Raw genomic sequence first — 26,192 nt, 5'->3', positions numbered from 1 at the left:
AATTAAGAGGGGGGAAACAAGTAATTTAGGAAATTTCATCTACTAGGAATTAGGGCTGTCAAATAAAAGCCTTTCCTGAAGGAATTCAGCACACACACAAAGGATCAGAACAGGACTCTGTAAGCGCTGTGTGTCCTTGCAGGCTTGGATGAGTCCGTGGTGCTGGAGAGCTGTGCAGCCTTTCTTCTTTCCCAGGCTGGGGATTCACCTCCTACTCCTGCACTGCCATTGAAGCCCTTCGGGGGGAACCCTGGAGTACTCCATTGGTTCAGAGTGGGAGTTAAATTAGTGGCTGGTGCCCAGGACCAGTTTGTTTTCCCTGTTTAGGTTTCCTTTCAAAGTCCTTGAGGGCAGTACTTGCTTCAGGGCAGGTGTCTTCTAAGCCCTACTGATGTCAGGTTGAAGCAGTGGTTTCACAGAGGCTGAAATCCTCTGTGAGGTGGCATTTGCCCTTTCTGTATCTGAGCTGATGTTGCAGAGGGTTGCTCTCCACTGAGTACAATGCCTGTCTAGCCCAGGCTGTTTCTATTCTTTCTTTTGAATTATCCCAGAGACCATTAAAAGGAGGAGGAGGTGGTTTATGTGAAGGACTCGGCACCACTTTGTGAGAAAATGTGAGATACCTGCACTGGTGGTGTGCGGGAAAGTGCCAGAGCATTTTATTGCCTCCTTCTTAGAAATAATGAAAAATAATTAGCAGATGACAATGTAAAAACAACTTTAGCTAGTACTTTTTTCCCCCCCCTCTTTCTTTCTTTTCTTTCTTTTTTGCCAGACAAAGCTCTCTGAGTATTCTTTCATCCGAGTGCTTGGCCACAACAGTTTCTGTTTTCTCCGAATCACATGCTAACCTAGCTTTGAAAAGTCTTATTGTTCATGTCAGCTGTCACAACCAGAACAGTTCTGTCCATGAAAAGAACAGAGACCCCATTAGGACACTGAGGGTTTTCTGCCAGCTGTTTGGTGTTTTTCTCATGTTATATCATCATTTCATTTGGAAAGATTTCACTGTGCTGCATGCAGCTTATCGTGTAAAGACACAGATCTATCTTGAAATCTTTCAGGTACTGGGTTTATATTCAGCCCTGGTACTGGCACAGCAGCACAGATAACTCAGCCACACTGAACCCTGTGCTGTGACTACTGACAGCCACTGGGCAATAGAACTACATTTAACCTGCCTGGTATTGCCGTTTGTGCTACAGGCACAAACGTTGCTTTCATTTGTTCAGTAGGTTTGAATAGAGCAAAACAACAACCTACTCCTCTGTCTGCAGTTTAGATAATGGAAGAGTATTTCTGGATTTGAGTTCTTTCTTGTTAACAGCTGAAATGGTGAGCTAAGGATTGGCTGGGACAAGTTCCATGATGGATGTGAGCAAAGGCTTGTGGCTTTGATGAGATCAGCATGCTTAGCAGGCTTCATAAAGCTGGCTTGTTCTTTTATGGGATGGCTTGTTTCTGTGGCAATCCTTCAGTCTCCTGCTGTTGTGCAGGAGCTCAATGTTACCTGGCAGCACCCATCTTTAGCCCCTGATCACTTCCAGGAGCATCCTGGCATGCACATGTTTGGCCAGAAGTGGTGGTACCTCAGAGCCTTCTCTCTCTTTCCTCAGATAATCTCGGCAACAAAATGTTCTCTTCTGCTTGAGTTTCTTAACTCTCTTGGTTAAGAGGTTGTTACTCACACGTAAAATGAGTGTCCTCTGTAGGATCTGAGACTTGTGACTTTCTGCAATTCCCAGGCAAAGAAGAAGGCCATAGCTCTGATTTTGCTGGGTTGAAGTAGAAGATGCCTGACTCAATTTCCAGCTTGCTGCTTCAGGGCCTTTCTTACGGCTGGGGTGAAGCTGCCCCTCTGATCTCTACACAGCTTGATTCCCTTGAGGGTAAAGCTGCATGTGGCTGTTTGTGCGAAAGACTCAGGGATAATGACAAAATAGGGGAAAGTTTTGGCTTGATACAACATTTCACCCTATCAATTTATATAGATTTATATGTGCTATAAACCTACGCAACCTCAGCTCTTCGGCACATCACTTGTGTTTGCAGAGCACCAAATGTCAAGAGCAGGATGCCCCAAAACACACACAGGACTGTTGCTGGGTTTAAGTGAAAGACTTCAGCCCTGTGACAGCTTGTGCTTTGCCATGGTTTTAGGCCTGAAAGTTGGTCAGGGATTCTGCACTGGCAGGTGTAAAGCTGAGTTTGACAAGGCAAGGCCTTGGCATGTATGGCAAGATGAGGGTGTGTGTGCTTAGATGATTCAAGAAGGTGTTTTTCTAGTAGTGTTTGGTTGTTTTTCTGTGGTATTTTATTTAGCAACACTCAAACCATGGTATGGCCTGTCACGATCTTTGGGGATGGTGGGCATTGAATGTAGGGTAGAGTTAAGTTCTCTCTTTTGTTCTGACAGCACTTTAAACAATTTACAGAGCATACTTAAAGCAACAGTATAATTTCATCAGAGTTAAAGGGCCTAAGCCTGTTAGTCCCAGGTGAATTCAGGCTCAGTGCTCACAGTGTGAGCATTGGTGACATACTCTAAGCATGGGAGGAAGTCACTGACAAGCTCTAAAGGCTTAGTGGCACTTCTGTATATAAAGTTTCTACAGTGTAATTCAGTAACCACTGAAAACCCTGGGATGCCTTCAGGCTGAGCTTTACAGTAACATTTACTCCTAACAAGAACATTGGTGTTGGCACTATTTCAGTATTTTCCTTATTCCCACTGCTAAACCCAACAAGATAGGCCACACTAAAATAGGATTCATTATTTGTGTTCTTGTTAACTGCTTGTAAAATATAAAGCGATTACTCTGGCAGATGAAGCGCCCGTGCTTTCAGGAATATCAAATGCCTGCAGAGTGGAGCTGGGAGAGCTGCCATAAACAACAGCAGGCTCTTCCAGAGGTACCCTGGGACTGCTCTGCTCTCCTGGCAGCTGAATTGTTTGCTGCTTGGAGCCAACACGTGCATTCCCAGGCTTGCTACAAGGTTCTGCCAGTTCTCCTATGGGAAGCTAAGGCACAGTCACCCCTGTGTTGGACACAGACATCACCGTATTGTGACTGGAAACTCAAGAGCTGGAGCCAGGTCAGTCTTTCCAGGGTTGAACTGCCTCTTGTTCAAGTCTTTCTCAAATGCTTCAGTTCTAAATGGTCTTTTAGAGAACACAACTGCAAAAGCATGTAAAAACAGGAAGATCTTAAATTACCAGATGTCACCTGGGTTGGAGTGGTTGTTTCTTGCTCTCAGTTTCTTACCTTGAACTCTACCATGTTCCCAGGGAGGCAGCTGAGGGGCCTGACCAATGGCACTGTTCTGACGGCCTATGGTGACCTCTGGTTTTCCCTCCAGACTTTAGTGCAGGGAATTGTCACGGAAAGGCTCCCAGCAGTAGACTGAATGGGAATATTTGTCTGGATATGGGGGCTGTAGCAGGAGGCTATGGTTGGGAAGGAGCGCTCTCGAACAGCCTGTGTTAGCAGCACCCAGCCAAACAGGTCAGTGAGAATGCAGCGCAGCTGGAAGGAACCCACAATCCAGAAACAAACAATACAGGACAAGTCTGGCATCACAAGGTTTGAGGTTGTTTTCAATCCCTCCACCCAGCCCTCATTCCTCCTCTTCCCTTCTCTTGTGCTCATGCATTTTTGCTCTTTTTTGTCACTTTTATGACTTATTCTTCTCACTTGCACACTTGTCATTATCTATTGTTGCTATTGCACTCTTCACAAGCTTTTTTCTTGCTTGTGCTTTTTCTTTGTTCTTTCTTGCGCATGTTTTGTTTCTTCGGGTTTTTTTGGTTGTATTTTTTGTTTGTTTGTGTGTGGGTTTGGTTTTGGTTTTTGTTGTTGCTGTTGGTTTTGTTTGTTTGTTTTTAATTTCACCCTTTGGTTGTGCTTTTCCTTTGCTTTTTCCTTTGCACTTGTTCTACCTTCCTCTTCTCTACTGCCTTTTACTTACAGGTATGGACTTCATTCTGGAAAGCCTTCTCAGATTTATGCCAGGCCAGTTATTAATCATTCAGAGGCCTCAGGTAATGAGCAAAACCAGTAGCAAACAATTGTCACAGCTTTGATAGAAGAACAAGTGCAAGCAAAATCTGGCATTTTCCCAACTGGAAACAATGACTGCAGAATTTAGCAGAAACTTGAAGGAAAGAAAGGAGTATCACTGTCCAGATATCTCATCCAGGTACAGCTAAGGCCTGGCCTAAGCTCTAACTGGGAGAGAATTCCCTAGACATGCTTTAAAACAAGGCTCTTAAGAATCTTGGGGTGAAAGACTAACTGAACCATCTAATAGCTGCTCTCCTCTGAAATTCCCTCAGGATACAGATGCTTTAAACACAGCAAACTGTTGGAGTGCTTCTCTAACAAGAACTGGGACTGCATCTGATTACTGGGAGTAAAGGTCACAATGCCATCAGTTCAGAGGAGGCTTTCAAGAAAGCTCAGATATCATTTCTTGGAACTCTGAAAAATACTTAAAGATCATGAGACAGCACTGGGTGAAACCATGGAGGGTGCAGAGACCGGCTAGAGAGGCAGCCTGGTCCTAGAGAACAAAAAGGGATCCTGGCATGACATGTCTTGTAGATAATTACACACAAACAGATGGTAATGTACACGAAAAGCTGGCTATAAAACAATAATTTCAACATATGAATAATGCCTATTATCATATCAGTAAAGTCACGGTATGTAATTAATGTTGTTTCAGCAGAGCTCATGTTTGAGATAGAGATGGGTCAAGCCACAGACTCCTGCCTAATAATGTGAAAAGGTCCTGGTTTATTCTTCTTTACAATTCAGCCACCCTGATCTTAACTACTCACTGACTTTTGACTGTAGCAAACTGCCACCGTAGGGTTCCTTTTGCAGACTCTGACTGCTGGGCATTTCCTGCTGGAATATGACTGCAAGTATTTCCTTGCCACCTCTCACTGCAGGGCCCAGCTGCAGACCCAGACTGAGCTCACAACAGATTCCTCACAGCAATGACTGTCTCTCCCATTTTGGGAGAGAGTCTTCCAGTCTTCCCAAATCGTTCCTTCAATACTTTGAGCTCCTTTTTCCTCAGGATCTTCCCCTGATTAGCTAACCCATTCTTTATCATGCTCATAACACAGCTGTGACTTATCGGGGGTGAGGTCGTCTGTAACTTTTTCTCCTAAAAATCTATCAGTCATAACTATCTGAAAAAGTTGAGATAATGTATTCCAAACATTCATGTATCTATAACAGTAAAATGAAACAAAAGAAATCACTGAACAACTTACCAGTAAAATCTATCATAACTCAGACGGAATAACACTCAAACCTGGTATAAATGAATTTTGACAGCAATAAAGCTTAACAAAATGAACTCAATAGAACTCTGCCCTAAAGGGACTTTTTATTAATAAAATGTAGCTCAGTTATTACCTCAGTAAAACAGAAGGTGCACTAAAGAAAACTCAAAGTTAATCATTATTAATACTGAATATAGCTGTGATCTATATGAAACTGGAATAAAACATTGTCTAAACTTAAAAATACTGAAACTTAGCAGAAATTTACAAAATTAACTTAATAGAACTTAGGCTTGCTCAACTTAACAGAAGGTAACGGAGCATTATATTATTGGACCTTAGGTGAACATAACTGCAAATTAGTACATTTAAAAGTTATAGATACAAGAAGACATAGCTGATTCCACTGCTATTAACACAACAAGAAAATGAAAAAGTGAACAATCTCTAAGAGATATTTCTCTTACAGCATGATGGTGTATGTACTGGAGGGATAAAAGTTGCAACAAGCGTATTAAACTTATAAGTAATTTAGTTATGAGAAAAACCCATGGCAACTGCAAATTTCACAGAAACAGAAATTTAGTAAGACTTTTTAGAGTGCAGGGTTACTGAAAAAGAATTTAATAACGTGTAATTTGGCAGACTGCTGAACATCTGAGAAGCTTCTCGCGATTGTATTTTGTGTCATTTCATCCGGCAAATTTGTTAACATTCTTGTTAAAGAAATCAGACTGTGTTGAAATCTTTGACAGGTAATAAGGCACTGCATTTACTGCTTTGTATCCCTCCAGCAACCGTCAAACTGTAAAAAATTAGAATTCAGTCAGAAAACAAAATTAAGTTAAACCTATATCGACACGTTTTCAATGAGTAAAGCTTTATTAAACAGAGGCAGGCAGAACGCACTCCGCGCTGGGGCAGAGGGGCTGTGCCGCCCGCAGGGAGCAAGGAGAGGACGGGAGGAGAAAGAGAGCCCCGGGCGCTGCCACCCGGCCGCCGCTGCGGGGGAAAGGAGACACCAAAGGCCGCCGTGCTGTGCTCACATCCGCAGCGATTCCATCCCGAACTCTGCCCGGCCCGGGCAGCACCCGCGGGAGGAAAGCCGAGGGGAAAAGCAACACAAAAACCCCCTGAAGGCTGCAAACGGCAAAAGGGGGAAACGCCGAAAATACAGAGAAGGTTAAAAAGGCTCAAGAGCGCTTGCGGCCCCCTCCTCCCGCCGGTGCGGGGCCGGCCCGGCAAAGCCCCCGGGGCTGTTGGAAAGCCCGCGCAGGGATCGGCATCGGAGCCTTCCGCTCCGGGAAGGAGCTGGGAACAGGGAATGTGCTCCGGTCCTGCCGTCTGCAGAGCTCGCGCGTTCCCTGTGGAGCCGCGAACCGAGCGGGGCTCGGGGGTTTCTGGAGGATAAAACTCACCCGGCGGAGCCGCCGCGGCTTCCCGGGGAGCGGGAGCGGCCGCCCCATCGCCGCCCGGGACACGGTGTCCCGCCGGAGCCATTTCGCGGGCGCGCCGCGCACGGGTTCCAGGGCGGTTCCCGGGCGGCTTTTGGGAGCGGGATCCGCGGGCGGCGATTGCCCCGATTTTACATCCGAGAGTTTTAAACCCTCGGCCTGCGCGATTTCCCGGCTATCCGCTCCGCGGCTCTTCCGCGGCGCGGCGCGGCCCCTCCGCTGTCTCCGCGCTCCCCGGCTCCGCGGCCGCGCTGCATTTTCCGGTCCCGCCTCCCTCCCCCCGGGCGGCGCCTTCCCGGGAGCTCTGCTTGTGTCTCTGTGTTTGTTCCCGTGTCTGTGTCTGTTTGTTTCTCTGTTTCTGTGTTGGTTTCTGTGCGCTCCGCCCCGCCCGCGGCCCCGGGCTCTCCCCGCTCGGGTCCCGCTTTTGTCTCGGTGTGTTCGGGGCCGTCCCCGGCCGGCTGGAGCTGCAGCCGGCGCCTTTCTCCGCTCTGTATTCGCCGCCCGAATTCCGTCCCGCTGCGGGCTGCCCGTTCGCGGCTCTGTGGATCCGTCTCTCGGCCCCGGTCCCGCGGCAGCCTCGGCCGCGCCGCCCGCCGTCGCCCCGGGCCGTCAGCTCTCGTAATAAGTCAGCCGAGACTCCCTTTCCTTGGCGCGGGAGAAGCCGATTCTTTATTCACAGCACCGGTGTTACGCAGTTTTCACAGACCCCGTGTGCAGCACCTATTGGCTGCGCGTTGTTTTAGTACTTCATTTTTGGGTCAGAAGGTGATTTGTGTGTATGTGCTAAGATTCAGGTTGTTTACATTTTTCCTTTGTGAGTTCTCATGGAACAGATCTTATTGTTCACACGGATACATTTATTTTTCAACCCGAGAACAGGTCATTGTGTTAACGAACCTTTCATACCAGGATTGTTTTCACATGGGAACTTGCAAGTTGCTTAACTGCACTTAGAACAGGTGACAGGCTAGCTATTAATTTAATAGAGCAGGCCTGATTTTATGAGGCCTTTCTTTTATAATTCTTCTACCTGTCACAACACACAGTACTGATACAATACTGTATCCAGAGATGCTATGATACAGTATTTGCTTCAAGTTATCCAGGAATCCACTGCATTTGCAGAATGGATGTGTGAATGAACAGGAAACCTGCCCCTCTCCAAGTGGTGCTTATCTTCATATTCCCTGGGGGGGGGGGGGGGGGGGGGGGGGGGGCAGTTCCTAGAACTACTGAGAAAAGCAAGGAATTAATTATAAATATAAGATCACAGGGTGGAAAACAACCCATTACTTATAAAGCTGGCTGCCAGCAGGGCCAGCAGCATTCAGTGGTGGAAGGGAGGCTGTAGGGGGGAAATCTGGTGACTTCTGACGCTGCACACACAGAAACAAAGCTTGTGGCTGATAGATTTGTTTTTATTATTATAGAACAGATGAACTAAAATAAGCCAACAATATAATTTTATGCCAACAGCCATCTTTCTAGCACAGGCGGTGACTGACTCAGTTATACCTTTCTCCCCACCTCCCCGGGCCTCTGTTCAAGGGAAAGCAAATGGTGGTGACTCTTGCACATGGTTCTGGACTGCAGTGATCCTACTCCTGTTACCTGTGCAGGTGTGCCTGGGAAAAGAAGAGGCAGGGGAGCAGAGAAAAGAGTATATATGTTGTAGGAGCAATAAGCAGAAAGGTTTGTGGATCCTCTTGCACGTTCACACCTTGTGACAGAGTAGATGGGACAACTGGAGAATCTTGCCCGCTTTCAACATGTAGCAAGCCCCTAGTTGCTACTCTAGTCAAGCCAGGAGTTTCTTCCCATTCCAAGCTAACAGGGCAAGATACACTCAGTGGGGGAGCTTTTGGCAGGGTAAGGGGCAGTCTATGTAAAACCAAACCAAAAAACCACCCCCACCCCCCCCTCAAAAAAAACCAACCCAAAACAAACCTGCATTTTAAGCCACTTCAAAGTAAAAGTTACTTCTTATAATATAATAGATACTTTTTAAATGGCAGGACCACCATCCTAGAAAGACCAAAGGGCTTGCACTCAAGACCAAAGAAAGAAAAACAGAAAACCAACCAAACAAAAGAAAAAACAAAACAAAACAAAAACCAAAACAACCAAAAAAAACCCAAGAGTGGCCCCACTCTCAAGCTTGGCTCTTCTCTAAAAACAGCACTCGTCATCCATCTGAATAGGTAAAAGGAGGAGTGGACAGTAAATAAAACTGGTGCAACTTCTTGCCGGCTGGCGCATTAACCCAAAGCTCCGTACAGCCCCGTACGACTGCGCGTCCTGCGTGGTGGCAGCATCTCTGCGGTCAGCTTTCATCGCTGTATATGCCCGTATGTATATCTGAACATATACATACACATACACACAATAGATTATATTGTTTATAATGTTAGTCTGGGTCCAGGAGGAGGGCTCATCTCTCTTTCACGTGGTTCTGTGCTCCTGCGCTGTTGCTGCTCCCGTTGCCGCTCCCGTTACTGCTGCTCCCGCTGCTGCTGCTGCTGCAGAGGACCTCCGTGAGGTCATCCATGATGGTGGTCTCTTTAGGGTCCACGAGGTTGAACTCCCTGATGAATAGGATAAAGTGTGTGTAGAGTGTGTTTAAATGTCCGTGCAGCTCCAGTGCCAAAGTCTCCTTAAAGTGTGAGGAGTAGATATGGGCCAACACATGGAACAGGTACTTGCAGATCTTCTTCACTAGGGACTCGAATGAGTTTGGGAATTCCTTGCCTGAAAGGAAGATGGAGAAACACCACGATAGCACCAGCTGCTCACTGTAAGCCCCACAGCAGCATCTGGGTAAGAGCAACCAGCCCAACTTACATAGCAAACAACCTGAGGGCCTGTGTCACAGTGTCCTCTTTTGACAGGAATCTGGGGGACAGGGCTAAGGAGGTATTAAGCATTTTCATTCCAAGTTAAATTTTAAACCTTAAGGGTTCAAAAATCAGGCAGCAAGTGTAGTTGTTCTCTAAAGGCACTATGTTTTTTGTTACTGGCTGTAAAAATGAGAGGTTCTTCTGTGTCCTGATCTAGTTTGTCGAGGAGTGAGTTTTTCCCCAGGAACACCAATTCAGAGATCCTAAAATGGAAGCCAAGGTACATGGGCCTTGGTGGAGTGCAGCAGTTTGTACATAACTTTATATAACGTGTTCTTTCATTTCACTGTTGAAATTCTATCAAAGGGGAAAAAAACTGCCTCCTTCCAGATCAAGCTGCTTGTAAGCAAAGGCTGCTAGCCTAATGTTTTCTGTACTGTAATGTCCCATATTGTAATGTCCTGGTTTCCCAATTGCCTATTGAAGTGACTCATGAAGCCAGCTGATTTTAGTCCTGATTAATCCCACCTACAGTAGCTTCAAGTTTCTATTTTCTCCCCCTTGACCACAGGCATTGCATGTAGCAATCTTGTTAGGATACAAATTTGAGTTAAAATTACTTTGCTGTTGCTTTTCAGCTCTTAAAAATCACATTCTTATTTAATCTTTGTATGGGAAAGAAGACTGCAAACACTCTGAGAGACAATGCAGAGCCTTGGGCAAAGAAAGCAAGCCACATTGCTGCAATCCAATTTACTACCCACATTTCTTAATGCATTGAGGCTCTAATGGAAACAGTAAAGCCACAGAGAGATTGAAGTTTGCTATCAGCAGACTGTATTGAACACACAAATACTGACTGTTTTCAGAATTTTATCCTCTATAAACCCAGGGTAGATCATCTCAAAATGCCTGAAGAAAAAGGGGTACTGATGCTGAGATTTGGGCCAAGGGATCAGGTTTGGGATACTTTCACCCCAGTTCATACACCAAAGAGGGTAAATATTTTTTTTTACTGCAAGAATCAACCAAACTTACAATCTTCCTTCAAAAAAACCCCAGACAACCAAAACTACAAAAGAAACATGCAAAGAAAGAAAACGATATATAAAAACCCAAACCAAAACCCATCAAACAGAAGTGAGAAAGCTGTCTGGTAATCATACACATGAATGCCAACTTTGACTTGACTGATGGTGGCACCCCCAGAGAGCCCCAGGAAGCGGCCATACCGTATTTTGTTGGAAAGACGTCCTCATCTGTCACTAGCTTCTGCACCGAACTCATGACGAAGTCAACGTACTGAGGAGCAGTGCACTTGATCTTCTTTCCCCGCTCATCATACCAGTAGTACTGTCTGTGGAGAGAAGGGACAGTGTCACCACCTCACACTCTGCCTCCTCAGCTACTCCTCCAAGAGACTGTGTCCAAGTAATATAAAACAGCAGCTGCTAAAGAAGGGATTCACTTCTTTCTGCACTGAAGAACCTGAACTTGTGTTGGCCGATTCTCTCTCCCTGCCAGTCTAGGCCAGAGAGCAGGTGGCAGCACCAAGCACAGAAAGCCTTGCTGACAAGGCTCCAAGGAGAGAAGTTCTGCTGAGGGAGTGATAACTCCCTATCCATGACAGGTTTACATACAGTCTGTAGAACTCTACAGGAAAGCATTACAGAACTATACTTACAGGGCAACAACATTGCACAGCTTAACCTGAGCATAAATCAGTTCTGTAGTGCAGTACTGTGAAAGAGTCAGATGGTGGCTCCAGAAAACCGCCTTTTCCAGCCTGGGCTCTCCAGCACTGGCAGTGATTTCAGGTGCTCCAAATCCTGCTCCAAAATGCAACCTGGGGGAAGTTTTCAGGCCCCTCCTGCACATCCATACCAGTGCATGTTTGACCTCTGCTCCTTATTTACAGTTACACACTCCCCCAAACACCTGAATTTATATGTGGTTCTGCCACCAATGAATATTCCTGTTGGATCTTAACAGGAGATACTAGCCCTTCAAAAGCAACCATAATTCAATCAGTTAGCCATAATCATTTTGATTAACTGCAGCCATCCCTCAGGTGACAGACAATCTGAAGGCTACAAAACAACTAAATGTTGTTCCTTTTTTAAAAAAGTCATGGTTAATTAAAGCATCTCTAACTGCTACCAAGAGCAGCTACCCACTGGATTAGGCACACAGTGAGAAATGTTTTACAGATAAAGAATGCACCTTCCTAAAAATGAAAACACTTTTAAAGTGTTTTTTTTCCTATGTCACATTAGACAAGTCAGTTTATGAACTTTTCTTCAATAAATCTAAGCTCAAGGCACAGTCCTATATCATTACACGGCTGATAAGAAATCCATTGTACTGGTCTTCTCCAATGACACTCTTCATGCCCCAAGCCATATGAAAACAAGAGGAAACTGCAGAACTAAGCAGAGTCGTTCAAGTTAGGAGAGGAAAGGCAACTACAAACTAGTTCTGCAAACATTAAGGTTTCAGAATTTTTCTTTCAGCTCCTTTTCCCTGTGTAGTACCTGGTCACTCTGTCGTTTACTAGAGAGACAAGGATTGACTGCAAAATTGCCTAAAAAGGTGAGTGGGTGAAAACAGCAGGAGTCAGAAGTTCTTTTTAGAACTACGTCAGGCATCAAACCTGGCCCTTGGGCCCGTAGGCACAGATTGTGCTCTTCACCACTGCTCATCTCCTTTCTACAAACCACCTCTAAGGAATTACACAACGCAATGCACCAACACAACCCCGTTTGTCTACTCCTGTAGTGAGAAAGAGACCCAGGCAATTTAGCCTTTTTTTGGGTCTTAAGACAATGCTTGTCATCAAGAGCAGAGGCAGGCTGCACTGTTCTGCCCCAGCAGCTCTCTCATGCTGCAGAAATCCTCAACTGCAAGATGGAAAGCACAGTTTAGAGTTGCCCTTAGGTGCAAATCTGAGTGTTGATAATTGGATTTTAGTCAAAAGAAACAATTTGGCAACTGCACAAGTTCACTTATATTCTCATGTAAGTGAATAAATCTGCTCCAGCATCCCACTGCCTATTCTTTCTGCCTTCCCTTGAAAATTAGGAAATTAATTATGCAAAACTGGAATTAAACAGAAGAATCATTCACAGTAAGGGGATAACTACAAGGAGTGTCCTGTTGATTAGAGCCATGTGTTTTTCTCATGTTTCAGGTGCTGTAGAACAGATTTCACAGCTCTCAGGGGAAGAGAGGAGCCCCTGACATGCCATGAACATCTCGCACCTGGTACGTGGCTTCCACCCACGCTGGAGTTATCTCCATGAACAGGATAGGAGCAGTCTGGGGCCATGGAAGGGCTCACTTGGGCACAGAAGCCTAATTGCATTCCACCACTGGCACTGTGACAGCACAGTCCCATATTAGGGAATGCATGGGAAGCAGAAAGGACAAGACGATGAGACTTAAGGGCACTTTTCAAAAAGCTGCAGAATTAAATCTCCCCTGTATGGACAGTATGAGGAATCTGCAGCTCTGTTCTAAATCCCAGGGAGAAGATGACTATGGGTTTACCAGAGAAGAGCCTGTGATGCAAATAATGAAGCAAAACACATGTGAAATCACAAATGAAATCACAATAGTGCATCTTAATATATGTATGTACTTTATCCCTTTTCCTGTAAAACATTCTGGGCTGGTGTTGATGACACAGAAGTCAAGGCACAACAGAAGTTACACCAATATACAAAAAAAAAAAAAAAAAAAAGCTTCTGGAAGGAGGGAAAAGCATATACTGTGGAAATTATTTTGTCTGGAAAGAGAGACAGTCCTGGTAGAAATACCAAAAAACAGGCAACATGAAGAAAGCAGGACAGAAAGCCAGAGGTAGGAGTATAGTGCTTGTGAGCAGCTGAAACAGCTTTGATGGTTTCACAGGGGTTAAGCAATGTCTGGATGGCAGAGAAGAGAAAGGGGGCATCATGTAAAACCATACAGCTGGGGGAACTTAAATGTAAGAAAATGTAAAACTTAAAAGTTTGAATTAAGCACTCAAGGAGGAAATCCCTCCCTACGCAGAGACACTAAGGGCAAGGTAAACATGAGAAAGGACACTAAGATTAGAAAAAAATGAGTGATAAACATTATCCATTAAGAGATTTCACGTGACCAAAACATTTTGAAAGGCAGGCTTTCTGAAAGTTAGCATCCATCCTTGATTTCCACCTCAGGAGTTTTGTAGTCATCCTTTTATGTACAGCACTTACACAGGCTCTCATTTAGTACACTCACTGCAGACCTTTGAGCAGTTGTAACCAAATGTCAGCTGGAAAACCAGTTTATAGCTCAGGGTGCTTTAAAGCTGATTTGTGTAATAATAAGCTATAAAGCATACTAAATTTTAATAGCAAATACTGTGTTGAAACATATTACCTGCTTTACAACAAGTGATAAACATATTAATGACTAAAATTAAGTAATTCCCAAAGTCACATTCATTCACCCTTGTTAAAGTTTGAGGATAACTGGCCACTATGGTATTCCTCTTGGCATTATCCCACCTTGCCAGCAAATGCTTCCATCTGTTCTACACTGAGACTAAGTTTTGGTCAGATGTCTCCTAGTGATGACCGTAAGCAGAAATTCTCCTCGCTGTGTGCAGATGGCTGTGCTATCTCACATATCTGACAGAGGGCTGAAAGCTGCATCTGTCTGCAGTTTGTCAGTTGGCCACAGCTTCTCTCAGATGTTAAAACCTTGCCTCAAGTATTTAACTGCAACCAGCGCTTATTGTGCCAGCAAATACTTTAAATTTAGGACTTCGTACTTGCAGTGCAATTTCAATGTCAAGTAACTTGACAAGCAACCAGTTCTCAGTAGTTACTTGAACATCTCAACCATAAATAAAAAAAGCCTTTCTTAGGCATGGCCAGTATGGGGTGATCCAAATGTATCATCAGGATCTGAGTAGGGAAAATATAAAAGTGGAAGAGAATGCAGACTTTCATATGGAACTATCCAAGAAATCAGCATGGGGAAAAATGGCAAACTGCACCTTAACTCCAAGGTAATGTAATTCCATGGCAATCTTATATAACCAGATGCTATTTTATTCCAAAGGACAGGAACAAACAGATCATGGCCACAGAAGGCTAAGCCTGAAGTGTCCACCAGATTAATCAGAAACTGACACCAGTGTTTAGGTGTCTCTCTTTATACACTGGAGACAGGTCCAAGGCACAAGGAGGCACAGCAACTGGTGCTTCTTCAACATGACAAGCACATCCGTAGCTTACCAGAGCTCGGAAAGGCAGAACAAAAAGATCAGGATTTGGAGAACACAGTTATGAAGGGGGCCCACAAAGCAGAACTGTGCTGAGGTGTGTAGGCAGCTGATCTCACCTTGGTGGCTTTTTCACAGACCCACACACTTGCTAGAAGCAAGCAGCCTCCAGTTTGCAAACACGAATCAGCCACCTGCCCCCAAGTACAGGAAGGTACTGAGGTTGTTATGATTTAGCTACACACAAACCGTTTCAAGTGCTTCACCCAAGTGTAGACATGCTTCCTGTTATTCCCAAATAGCAAAATTATTCAGTTTTCCAAAACAAAGGATAGGAACATACTGCTATCAGTCCCTACCACTAAAAATACAGGCTACAGCTGCAGTTGCCTACAGGCACTTCCTCTCTTTATTCTGCAGCACAAGGTGCTTACAGAGACCTCTTGTTTAAGGCTCACTAGAGCAGAATGGAGCAACACTAATGCAGGTTCCCTGCCACCACCTCCTTTGAGCCACTATTTCCCACCAGCCAAGTGAATAAACAGTTAAAACTGAGTGCTTAGGACAGCCAGTGCTGCATCAGGAATTTAAACATGAGCAAGCTTGGGAACAGCAATCAACAAAATACCCATCTTACTGCTCACCATTTCTTATTTAGAGATATGCTGTCTCCTTTTGATAAAATCTGGGTCCAGCAGAGATTTATTACCTTCTCTTCCAGCTTTGTTTCAAAGTCTCTAGCGTGGCCTTTAACTGACAGTTATCATTCCAACTTTTACATGCAAAAATACCCTCCATATACTTTGCATGCTTCTGAGTGCTCTCAAAGAAAGCTCCTGATATTAATTTCAAGTGTACAAGATAGCCCAGTGCATTAAGCAAGGTTTTCTTTCTAAGAATTATGTAATGACTGTCAGAGATACAATATAGAGCTATGGTTCTGTTGCATATTCCCTGGGATGTTGTTTGATGTACTATGACATTAACTGCCCAGTTGTCTCTTTTAAAATCCATCTCCAGGAAATTAATGCCAGGAAATGCAAGAGGAGGGAAGAAAAAGACTATCAACACATGTTGGAGGGAAAAAACCCAAAACACAACAGGCTTATTCATACTTGACTGGATCTCATATTCCATCATGTTGCACTGTGCTCATGAGGAGCAGAAGTTTATCCTAATTTTTTCTTATATTCACACTGTAGAGTAACACTATAAAGCTTTCTTTCAGAACAAACTGCTAGTCAATGTTAAAGTCTACTAAGTTCCAGAGGCGGAAAAACACCAAACCAAAAAGTTTTCCTTACTCTTGCAAAGCTGCCACTTGTGTCCTCTGTGCCCAGGGGCTCTGGCAGAGAACCTGTGGCTCGTGTCAGGCTAGAGGTTATCCACCAGCAGCCTGGAGCTGTGTCAGCATTCCAGCTCTCAGAAGCACCCTGTGAGGTTTTCACAACTCACTTCTCCTGCCCTGCCTTCTCTGGAACCCCAGCACTGTGACCAGTACGGGCAGTCCTGCCCTGCCCTTGCTGAGCAGCACACTCTGTGCAGATACTTCCATGAGCAGCTGCACTGCAGGCTCAGGGCTGAGCTCCGCAGGACAGGGGCACAACAAAGGACATGGGGACCTGTGGCCCAGTCAGGTGACACTTGGAGACAGCAGGAGCTGACAACACCAAGACTCACTCAGGCTTTTTCAGCTGTGAGATTATAGAAGCTCAGGGTTTCCTTTGTTGGGGGCCCGCCATGGAGACACCAGATCGGGCTGTTACGAGGTTATTTAGTTACTGTACCAAGTTAATTTTAAGGATCTGGATATCCAAGATTCTGCTATGGAAAACCTGGGTCAAGTCAGTAAGAAAAGCTGGTCTGAGTGAGTGGGGGGTGTGTAGCTGTGAAGGGGCCTTGGTCCCAGCTCACAACTGACTGCCTGAGTGGCTCCCAGATGGTCAGACAGGGAAGTTTCCTTAACACCCTCCTTTCCCTCTCCCTCAAGCACACACATGGTCATTTGCCTCCCTGATCCCTCCTCATAAAACCAGCTCAGAGCACTCAAGAGATTCTCATCCTTCCAGTCCTCCACAAAAACAGATTTCCACCATACTTCCCTGCTGAAGGGAGAGAAGAGGATGCACAGCTGACACATTCTCAACAAGTAGAGACCTGCTGTAAAACACTTGCCCGATGCCATCCAATACCAATATCCTCCCCCAGGCAACTCTGAAGACATGGAAACCTTGCACATGTAATAATATGAAAATATTGACTTACGTATTGCACACTGCCATGGTCTGACATGACTCTCCTGTACAGAATTCTGAGATTGTACTATACTGTAAGTTGATGTGATGAAAGAAAGTTGTTGCTGAAAAATAAACAAAGGAAAGAAATTCAGAGGTAAAATACTTTGAAACACCGGTTATCCTCCAGACAATTATTTAAATACAGCAAGTGAAGCGACCTCAGTCTTGAGCTTGCATACAAATTTAAACATGATTTAGCTAAATGACCCTAATGATGAACTGCGTAACAAAGGGGTACACAGAATGAAAGCTCTTGTTTTGACTTTAAGATGAAAGCACCATGATGCATTAGCTCTTATTACTCACAAAGCAGCAAGACTGGAAAGTGTCTCTGTCATCAGCCTCACCTTTACAGTAGAATACTCTGCTATAAGCTGAAGGCAAACAATTTGCTACCTTCTTTTGAAGTCAGACTTAAAATCTACAGTGGCTAGAAAACAGCACTATTAGTTTTCACGACACATCTTGCAAAAACAACCAGCATGAAACCTAGCACACGTCTAATTTTTAAAAATCTCCTGAGATAATTTAACTTCTTAATACTTCTCATGGAGCACCTCACTTTTTCTTAATGAGTCTCTATAAAGCTTCCTAGTGTGCAGTTTAAAGCAGTTTCTTGCTACTACCACACACTGTTGAAAACATAAACACGAGTGGGCCATAGCTGCAAGGCGAGGACTTGCAGGAGTAGCCCAGGAAAGTACAGCAAATTAGGGCTGAAGTGCACAGGTACAGCATTCAGTCACAGTAGTTGCTCACACCTCTGAATTTCAGCCTGTTACTGTTTAAATCCCCAGCAATTCCACCAAAATTTGGAAGGAGTGGGGAGGAAAAAAATCTGGCCAAAAGAATTCACAACTTCTGGCTACAGGCATAAGTTGCTTTACATACAAGTCTTTAGAAACTACGTTTTTACAATGCGTCTGGAAGGTCAGTAGCTGGAGTCAGAAACATGCAGAACCAGCCGCTTTAGCAAGCAGTCAACGGGAATCTTGATGGCTCTCCAAAGAGCATCCAAAACTGCAGTGCCCTCAGTGCCACAGGGAGGGAGCTGGAAGGAGGAAATGCATCAAGGCTTTCATGCTGCTGAGCACAGCTGGGCTGTGCGTGAGACAGCTTAATTACTACTCAAGGTATAATGACATGCATTACACAGTAAGCATAAATAGTCACTGAGTGTTTCTCTAAGCACTGAAAACAGCAAAAAGAGTGAATGAATGGCCTCTCAAGGATGGACAGCAAGCTCAGAGCTGTATGAACACAATACTCACTGTTGCTGGCAAGCCACTCGTTGAGGTCTATTTCCCGTGGTAACATCACTAGTTCCTTAAATTCGAAGTCGGTAATTCTGGATTTTGTGTATTCTGGCTCTAGGTAAAGTTTCTTCTCTTCTGGTGCTGGCTTTTTACCATTTGGCTTTCCCTTGGACTTCCTGCAAGAGATTAAAAAAGAGAGAAGTGGGGTTTGTTCTACTGTTGAACAGCTACAGAAACCTAAAAGCAGCTGTTTCATCCAAACTCCTGTATTTGCCTTTACACTGCTCCTGCTGCATTCCCTTCCCCATAGCTTCATTTTGCTGCTCCATCTCCCCTGCCCTTTGGCCAGACGAGATTGCAAACTCCTGGGAGAGCCACTGGTCCCTCCTCAGGCCTGTTGACAGTGGGGACAGCAGGACAGCTCTGTGCCTGAAGGAGCCCATGTGAGGACCAACAACAACTGTGTCACACAGTTCCTGGTCACCCGCAGAACAGGAGTTTGAGAAACAGCAAATCCAGCTGCTGCAAGAAGATAGCTGGAAAAGCTGGTGCTGCTTGTTCGAAGCCTACAGCATTCCTTCCTCTCCAGCCCTATCTGAAGCCTTCCTAAGTGAACATCTGTGACTCCAGCTAAAAGCAGTGACAACCACAAAAAAACCTGTTTTCTCAATTCTAGGGATACCTCGGACAGAAGTATCTGAGTTCATGTTTTTCTGAAAACCCTTGGAAATCCAATGCATTATGAAATAACCTTCCATTTGGTTTATAAAAGCACAGAAACCACATTCCATGAAAGATGTTTATCTCCATGGCATACTGTGACTTTTCATCTCCCATCTCTGAAGTATTTGCTGTAATCACTGGAGTTTCCCTCTCACTTGTTTTTAAATAGACTCTCAGCCCAAGAGAGGGACCAGGGATTCAGCAGGACTTCAGAGGAAGGACAGTGGTCAAGCGCTGTGATCTTTTAGGCTATGTGGTCAAACATCCACGTGTTCCTACAGTCAAAAAATCCACCTAAGCAGAGATGGAAGATCTATTTAATGGTGAGGCACAATCATAGGACAATACTTGCTGTCCATTATAATGTAAAAACAAAGAAGAGATGCCAGTTCATTTTTAATGTCAAGCTGTCTTCATTAAAGTGGTTTTTAAGGATCTGCAAGCTCAGACAAGCCCACCTTTGCAGATGACTGCATTAAGTTTGCTGTCAAAACTCATTGAGATCTCATCCAAAGGAAACAGACCTCACATTTTGGCTCTTAACACACTTACATGATCTTGCAACTGTGTTCCTGTCTGAGATACATGCAGACCTAATTTTTGCTGTGAGGATTTGATAAACATCTTTCCTGGAATGGTGTTTGAAGTCTCAGTGCTCTTAAGAAAATATGATCTCTTGGTTTTCTCTCTTCAAGGGCTCTTTATTGATGTGTTTATTAAACCCATCTTCAGAAAGATTCATCATCCACACGATCCCTACTGGAGCAGAGAGAGACCAAGATGTGCCTTCCACAGGAAAGCAGCACTCTAACTTGGGTCACCAGCACTGCCAGTGTTCACTGTCTTAAACTTGTGTAGAGTCTTGTCACAGATCTCTCTGAACAGCAAATGAAGACTAGAGGGACTTCAGAAAGGCCACCATGAAGGAAAATCAAGGAGAACTTGGTGACAGCAGCACAAGATACACTCACAGCCTCATGATGTATTTACACAGATGTGCAGAAAGCACTGCAGGTGTCTGGCAGGGAACAGATGGTCACACCTTCTTTCCTATGTTAGTGAGAAAGGTGGGCTTCACAGTTTTAAGAAGGGATGCCTGTGACATATTTTTAAATAATACAACATAAAACATCTTTCTAAAGAATACAAATTCAGAATGAAGATCAACTAAAGGCAGTATTCACAAAGATGAATTCAGCACAAGAGCTGTACTCCTGCACATTTCCTGCCATGTCTTTTTTTCCACAGCAGCACATTCCAATCCAAATGGAGCCTGCCAGATTTGTCCTTTACATTTATTTAATGAAGTGAACTGGACTTATTCTCATAGCTGCTCCACAAAGATGTTTTAGGACATGAGAATTCAGTTTTTCCTCAGTGCAAGAGTCTTAATACAGAGGGGTTACTCAGTTCGATAACAGATCCTGGTTGTCGGACTATTCCTGTCTTCAAACCTTGCATTTGCTACATTTAGTGGTTTCTGGGTTTAGTTTGGCTGCAGCGGGAGGGGGCCAGGATTCTGGCATTCAAGGATAAGTTGATTTTTTTGGGAAAAATATAGTTCTAGTAACAGTCATGCAGAAAATACCTTCAGCTTCAGAGACTGGTTTGACAAACCGCATTAACCACACTCAAGGAAAAAAGTTATCAGTGAGAAGTAGTTTGGATGGAGTTTCTGTCTTTGCTGTAATTCAGGATAATTAAACCAAGGGCCCCAGGTTAGGGCTGTGCCACATCAGCTAAGAGCAGTCTTTTGAAAGGAGGAGGAGGGAAGAGAGAGACAAAGAGGTCTAAGACAGTCTGTCAGAATCAGGCTGTGGAGGGAAACCACAGAAGGAAGCGAGTCACAAGAGACTGAGGCAAGCCTTCCATCACATGGGAATGGCTGGGGTGTACCTCACCCTCACTTCAGCATCTCTTCCCCATTTCAAGGGAATAAACAAAAATTCAACACAATATATTCCACGAGTTTGCTACTGCAAACAACACTACATTGTCCATTTGCAAAATCCAGTGCCTCTCATTTTCACACACAAATGTCAATTCTCTGTTAGACCAGTACATGCAGCTGCTTTGAGTCTTTCTGCAACTTGTGCTGGAACTGGAGCACTTCAAACAAAAGCTTCCTGAAGAATCCCATGCTCTGCCCCCCTTTCCAAAGCTTTGGCTCAGTTTAAAAAGAACCTCTGGGGTATCATCACAGAACCTGCAAAATACCCAGAATCACTGCTATCAAAGGATTTATTCACACCACTGAAACATGAATGTCAAATTGCCATGTACAGCACAAATATCTTGTTAACCTTCTGCAGCTTCTGAGACCACAGCAAGACCATTTGAAATTGTTTACACCAGCACATTTCCGTGACCTGCATGCAGAGCAGCTGGGACACTACACGGCCCCAGCAGTGCAAGTACAAGCTAAAAAAAAAAAAAAAAAAAAATAAAAAAAAAAAATAAAAATACAGCCTTAAAAATGTCATTTTGAACTGGGCCATGTATCCCTCTCCAATTAGGCAGAACTTAGGTTCTACCGACTTACTCAAATTAACTGAGTCATGCACAGTGTAGGCTGTAAAACTCTGGCTTTAGTTTGGGAACCATCAATACCAGCCCATAGTGTAAAGTATTTTCTTTTTTAACTTACAAAGCTGGAACATACAGCAGTATGGAAAAAAACCTGTTCTAGAAACACAATTATGTATAATTAAGAATCAACTAAGAATACTTCCAAAAATACAAAATACCTGTTTATTTCAGATAAACCAAAGGTCATTCATACACAGCCACCAGGATTACCAAACAGTGCAAAGTTTAGGAATAAGCTTCCTTCCCTCTGTGCTCACCCCTACACCCAAGTTCACTGCTGTTTCAAAAACTTGTTAAGAAAACACCAGCTGGGCTCAACTCCAAAGGCACGGAGCGAAACATCCATTACCTCCTTTTTGTGAGCTCTTCTCATTCAAAATGCCTTCCTTAATTTTTCATTTTATGTTTAAAGTGCACAAATACAAAAAATGTCAAGAACAGTAGAGTTTTACTGTTCTATTCAGGAGACACCAAAATTCATCACCTGCAAATGATTGTTTATTGGAAAACATAACTCATGTCATCTAAGACCACAAAAAGAGCAGAGTTTTCAAAACACAGCTATAGGCACCTCAAGTCCTGTTTCAAGTTTACATGAGTCTTTCTTCAAAAATTAGCAAATTCTGCTGAATTTGTCATAACATGACCATGCCACATCAACTGTATCACCCAGGCAGCTGCAGAAGTAGCTGTTATGCAGCACTTTGGTGGTCTGTCTACAGCTTAGACAAGTCTTGTCTATCAGTACTTATATACTAATTAAGGAAAGAAATATCTTTAGGGAATACAAGGATGCAGCACTCTACAGTTTTTACTGACAAGCAAACCAGAGCACAAACTAATCCCTCAGACAATTCCCAGGCTAGGTTTGCCCCTGGTTTTAGGGACTCAACTGAACGTGATGCCACAGGCCAAGTCACACCCAAAATTTCAGAGAGGGAAATTTCAGAGAGGGAAAAGTGATGGGAAATGGCAGAAGAGAGATCACTCGCCTGAAGTCTAAGAAGGTTCAGCAAAACTGGTGCCAGGCAAAGACTTTACAACACTAAAGCTTCTAGCAGGGCTGCCATACTCAGGCCTGTGTCCAGCTAGAAAACACATCAGCTGGAAGTTTGCCTGGATTTCACTGGAGACAGAGAGGTTTAAGACACTCCACCAAGTGACAGCGCACTAATTATTTTTTTCCCTCATCTAACTGCTTTATTAAGATCAAATAAAATTGCCAATTTCCCAGCTTGCTTTCTTATCCTGTGTCAGTTAATAAAGATCCTCCTCTAATCTTTCTCTCTCATTTCCTTCTTGATCAGATGCTCAGGAGTTTCTTGGTTTAAAAACCCTTGCACTTAAGAGCATCTTCAAAGCACCATCAAGGTTTAGTTTTAATACCATTTTGAGGAAGTGTTATTCCCATTTCAGAGCAGAAACTGGCTGTAAGGTTCAAAGTTGATTCATGGTACAAATGCTAAAGATGTGCTTCAGTGTAAACCAACGTGATTTGTCTGGACAGAAGCACACATGAAGCAATCTGATTTAGCTGAAGAAGGACCAGAGACTTAATGCCTCCACATCCCAATGTGGATGTGCTCCATAACCTGATGTAGTTCACATCACTTAGGAATGGTGTCAGACATCCATGGTTCTGGTCATGCACATGATTTATTACCAGGTTGATCACTAGGGAAAACGAATGACTTATTAAATGCCAAACTTCCCTAAACTGACCACGCTATTATAGACAATCTCTACCAGTTCAGGATTCCTTTTTTTCCAGAGGAAACCAGCACAGCTGCAACAATTTCTTGCTGTCTCTAGCAAGCTGTGCAGTTTCTTACATTGCATCTGAAACTGAAATCTCTTCAAGGACAACTGATGATACTTTGATCCCCCTCTCCCAACCTCCACACCAGACTAACTGTCCTTGGGATGAATAGCTGTTTACTTTTTCTTTTGAAAGTAAATGTTATCAGTGGGTTTTCTCATTTTAGTCTGGCATATTAAAATGGAAATAAGAGTAACTTAAGAAAGTTTAAAAAAATATGTTAAAAGCCTATAGTGGTGATGACCAGGAGCTGCAGGCAAAACTCCCACCATTCTGTGCCCTCTGGATCATGCACCAGTTTCAGGTTTCAACCAAGTCTCAAACATCCCAATTTCCATTGGAAAATTTACAGTACAGGTCTGAGAGGCCTCACATGGCAAATCAGTCTGTTTGCAAACTTCAAAACTCACAAGCCATCTCAAGTCTGTGAGGATGAAAATCCCCATGTATCATGAACCTTACACGACAAAGACAGTATTTTGTGATTAATGTGGTGGGGTTTTTTGGGCTTTTTTTAGCACCTGACCCTATTTCTGACACAAGGTTAACTGCTATAATCCTAAAAATCCCCACAAATTCAGAAGAGAGCAAGTCTCATCTGTCGCCAATCCAGCTGTGACATATTCCACCAGTGTTGGTGAGAGTACAGACCCACGGACCACAGCAATGCACGCAAAAAATCACACAAAAAGAAAAAAAACTGTTTCAAGGAACATCAAAACCAAAGATGCCCACAGAAATATTACCAAATGATATTAAAAACAATAGTCAAGGGTTTGAGGGTTATTTTCAAGTAACCTGGCTTGTACTTTACAATTTGTATAGTTCACAATCTGCAAAAGCTTGGGGTTTAAACAGAATTTTTAAAGAGATTACTACAACTTTTAAAGAGATTACTGTCTGCAGCAGCAAGACCATATTCCAAGTTCACCTCTACGCTGAACTAGCTGGTATCTCAAACTATTGTGGCCTTCAATTTTTTTATCCTGTCTTTTTTTTTTTTTCTTTTTCAAGTATTGCATTTTAAAACACGCACCACTATATGAAGTGTTATGAAGTGAAGCACTCCTACCAAAATCTACTTTTTTGACACTCTAAGGATGGGGGTTAGCTTCTTAAAAGACAAAATTAGAGAGGCAGTAAACCAACATTGTAGCAGTGCCCTTCAGGCCAAACTTTATGAACAGTTTTTATTCTTCCAGTGAATAAGGGTTTAGAATTCCAAAGTAAAGGGGTACTGGATGTTTGCATTTTAGCTTTTCTCCTCTTGCCTTCTTTGGCTAGGGAGTCAAAGGAGACGTGAGTGGAACAGAAGAGGGAGTAAAACACATTAAGGCAAAAAAATTCCCATATTCAAGGTCTGTCCCTCTAATGCACTCCCTTTGCAGAAAGGAAAAACATAGTGATTTCAGCCATGAAAGGCTACAGCTTTGTAAGGTAAACCAGGTCAGCTGCTCACAGACATACTTTTTACCTTTACTGTTTTTTAGGTGGCCCTTTACTGGAAAGAAATTATCAGTTAATTTCTGGTTACCAACATTCTGCGTAAGCATGGGAGTCCTGAACCCATACTCAGCAGGAAGGAAACAGTTTTATGAGCTGAAATTTATGAGTCCAAGTGACAAGAACAATGAAGAGGCAGGTTACGCCAGTTCTTACGGGTCAGGAACAAACTCTTGAAGGCTGTCCAGTTTCCTACCCAGCAGCCCACTGCCTTTTCTCCTCAGCTGAGAGCAAGAACTGGAAACTTAGAAGGGCTATGGAGCTCAAATCCCTTCTTGGTAATTCAGTGTCTTTATTTACTGGTACAGCGTGCACCAAAAGGGGAATAACAGCTTCCTTCAAACACCAGTCGAGCTGCCCTTCCTTTGAGAACAACACTAGAGACGATGTTTGTTTCCCCTCTTTCTTTAAAACGGCACAAGATTAGCACCTCTGGAGGTTTTCCTGCAATCCCATGTCCTGTTTTAACCCGGATCACTGCTAAGTCTTCAGCTGGAAATGCCACGTGACAGCACGCCCAAGAGCACAAATCCTGGATGTACACATCCACATTCAGGATTTGAAAAGAAAAGAACATCAGCATGGGAAAGGAAGCTGTGCAAGGTACTGGAAAGCAAGTCCAAATCCCAGTGCAGCATTCAGCACAATTGTTCACAGATTGCTGTGGACAGTGCTTTTCTCCAGGGCTGCGGAAGAGAAGGAGACTAAGCTTTTTAAGGCAGTCTCCATTCTGATCTCCTCTTGCCCAGGTCTCTGACAGACCCCTCTGACCTCAGCTTCATTCTTCCCCTCTCCTGCCCTGGGTTAGCTCCAGGGCTCGGTTGCTGTGCAGGTCTAAGGGGGCTGCGCAGCATAAAGCATCTTTGGCAGTATTTCTGGCCCTGCTTCTTCATTTTTGTTCTGTTTTTAAAAGTCACTAATAGTTTATTTAAGAGGAGGAGGGAAGAAGAATGTACCCGACATGCCAGGGAAACTTTTTCTTCGGGATTCTCATAGTGGCTCTTTGCCTTAAAAGGGAATCTTTGCTTGGCCCCCGGATGCTCTGCTGTAAACAGTCGGTGCCAAGGCATGGCAGGCATGTTAAGGATGACAAGTGCCATAACATTATTTCATAATGCTGCTTCTCAACAGAAAGCCCAAAACATTCTGTAGGGCCAG

General features: G+C 43.9%; 1 protein-coding gene across 3 annotated transcripts in view; it reads right to left on the bottom strand.

Annotated features, from left to right (window-relative positions):
- Nucleotides 1–8,150: 8,150 nt before the first annotated feature.
- The window catches only part of MOB2 (MOB kinase activator 2), a 110,156-nt gene continuing 92,114 nt past the window's right edge, over nt 8,151–26,192 (bottom strand). For all 3 annotated transcript variants that reach the window (XM_066187724.1, XM_066187722.1, XM_066187721.1), the window contains exons 2-5: nt 18,416–18,576; nt 17,113–17,206; nt 10,823–10,947; nt 8,151–9,501 (exon numbers count right to left, since the gene is read on the bottom strand). In XM_066187724.1, the coding sequence (XP_066043821.1) occupies nt 9,185–9,501; nt 10,823–10,947; nt 17,113–17,206; nt 18,416–18,576 (697 nt within the window). In that variant the 3' untranslated portion in view covers nt 8,151–9,184. The remainder of the gene's footprint in view (nt 9,502–10,822; nt 10,948–17,112; nt 17,207–18,415; nt 18,577–26,192) is intronic.

Source organism: Chamaea fasciata, unplaced genomic scaffold (assembly GCF_029207755.1).
Source record: "Chamaea fasciata isolate MVZ Bird 193981 ecotype frontalis unplaced genomic scaffold, bChaFas1.0.hap1 SCAF_7, whole genome shotgun sequence".
NCBI classification, from domain to species: Eukaryota; Metazoa; Chordata; class Aves; order Passeriformes; family Sylviidae; genus Chamaea; species Chamaea fasciata.
The sequence above is the reverse complement of the archived record's forward strand: the minus strand, read 5'-3'. Positions and strand labels throughout refer to the sequence as shown.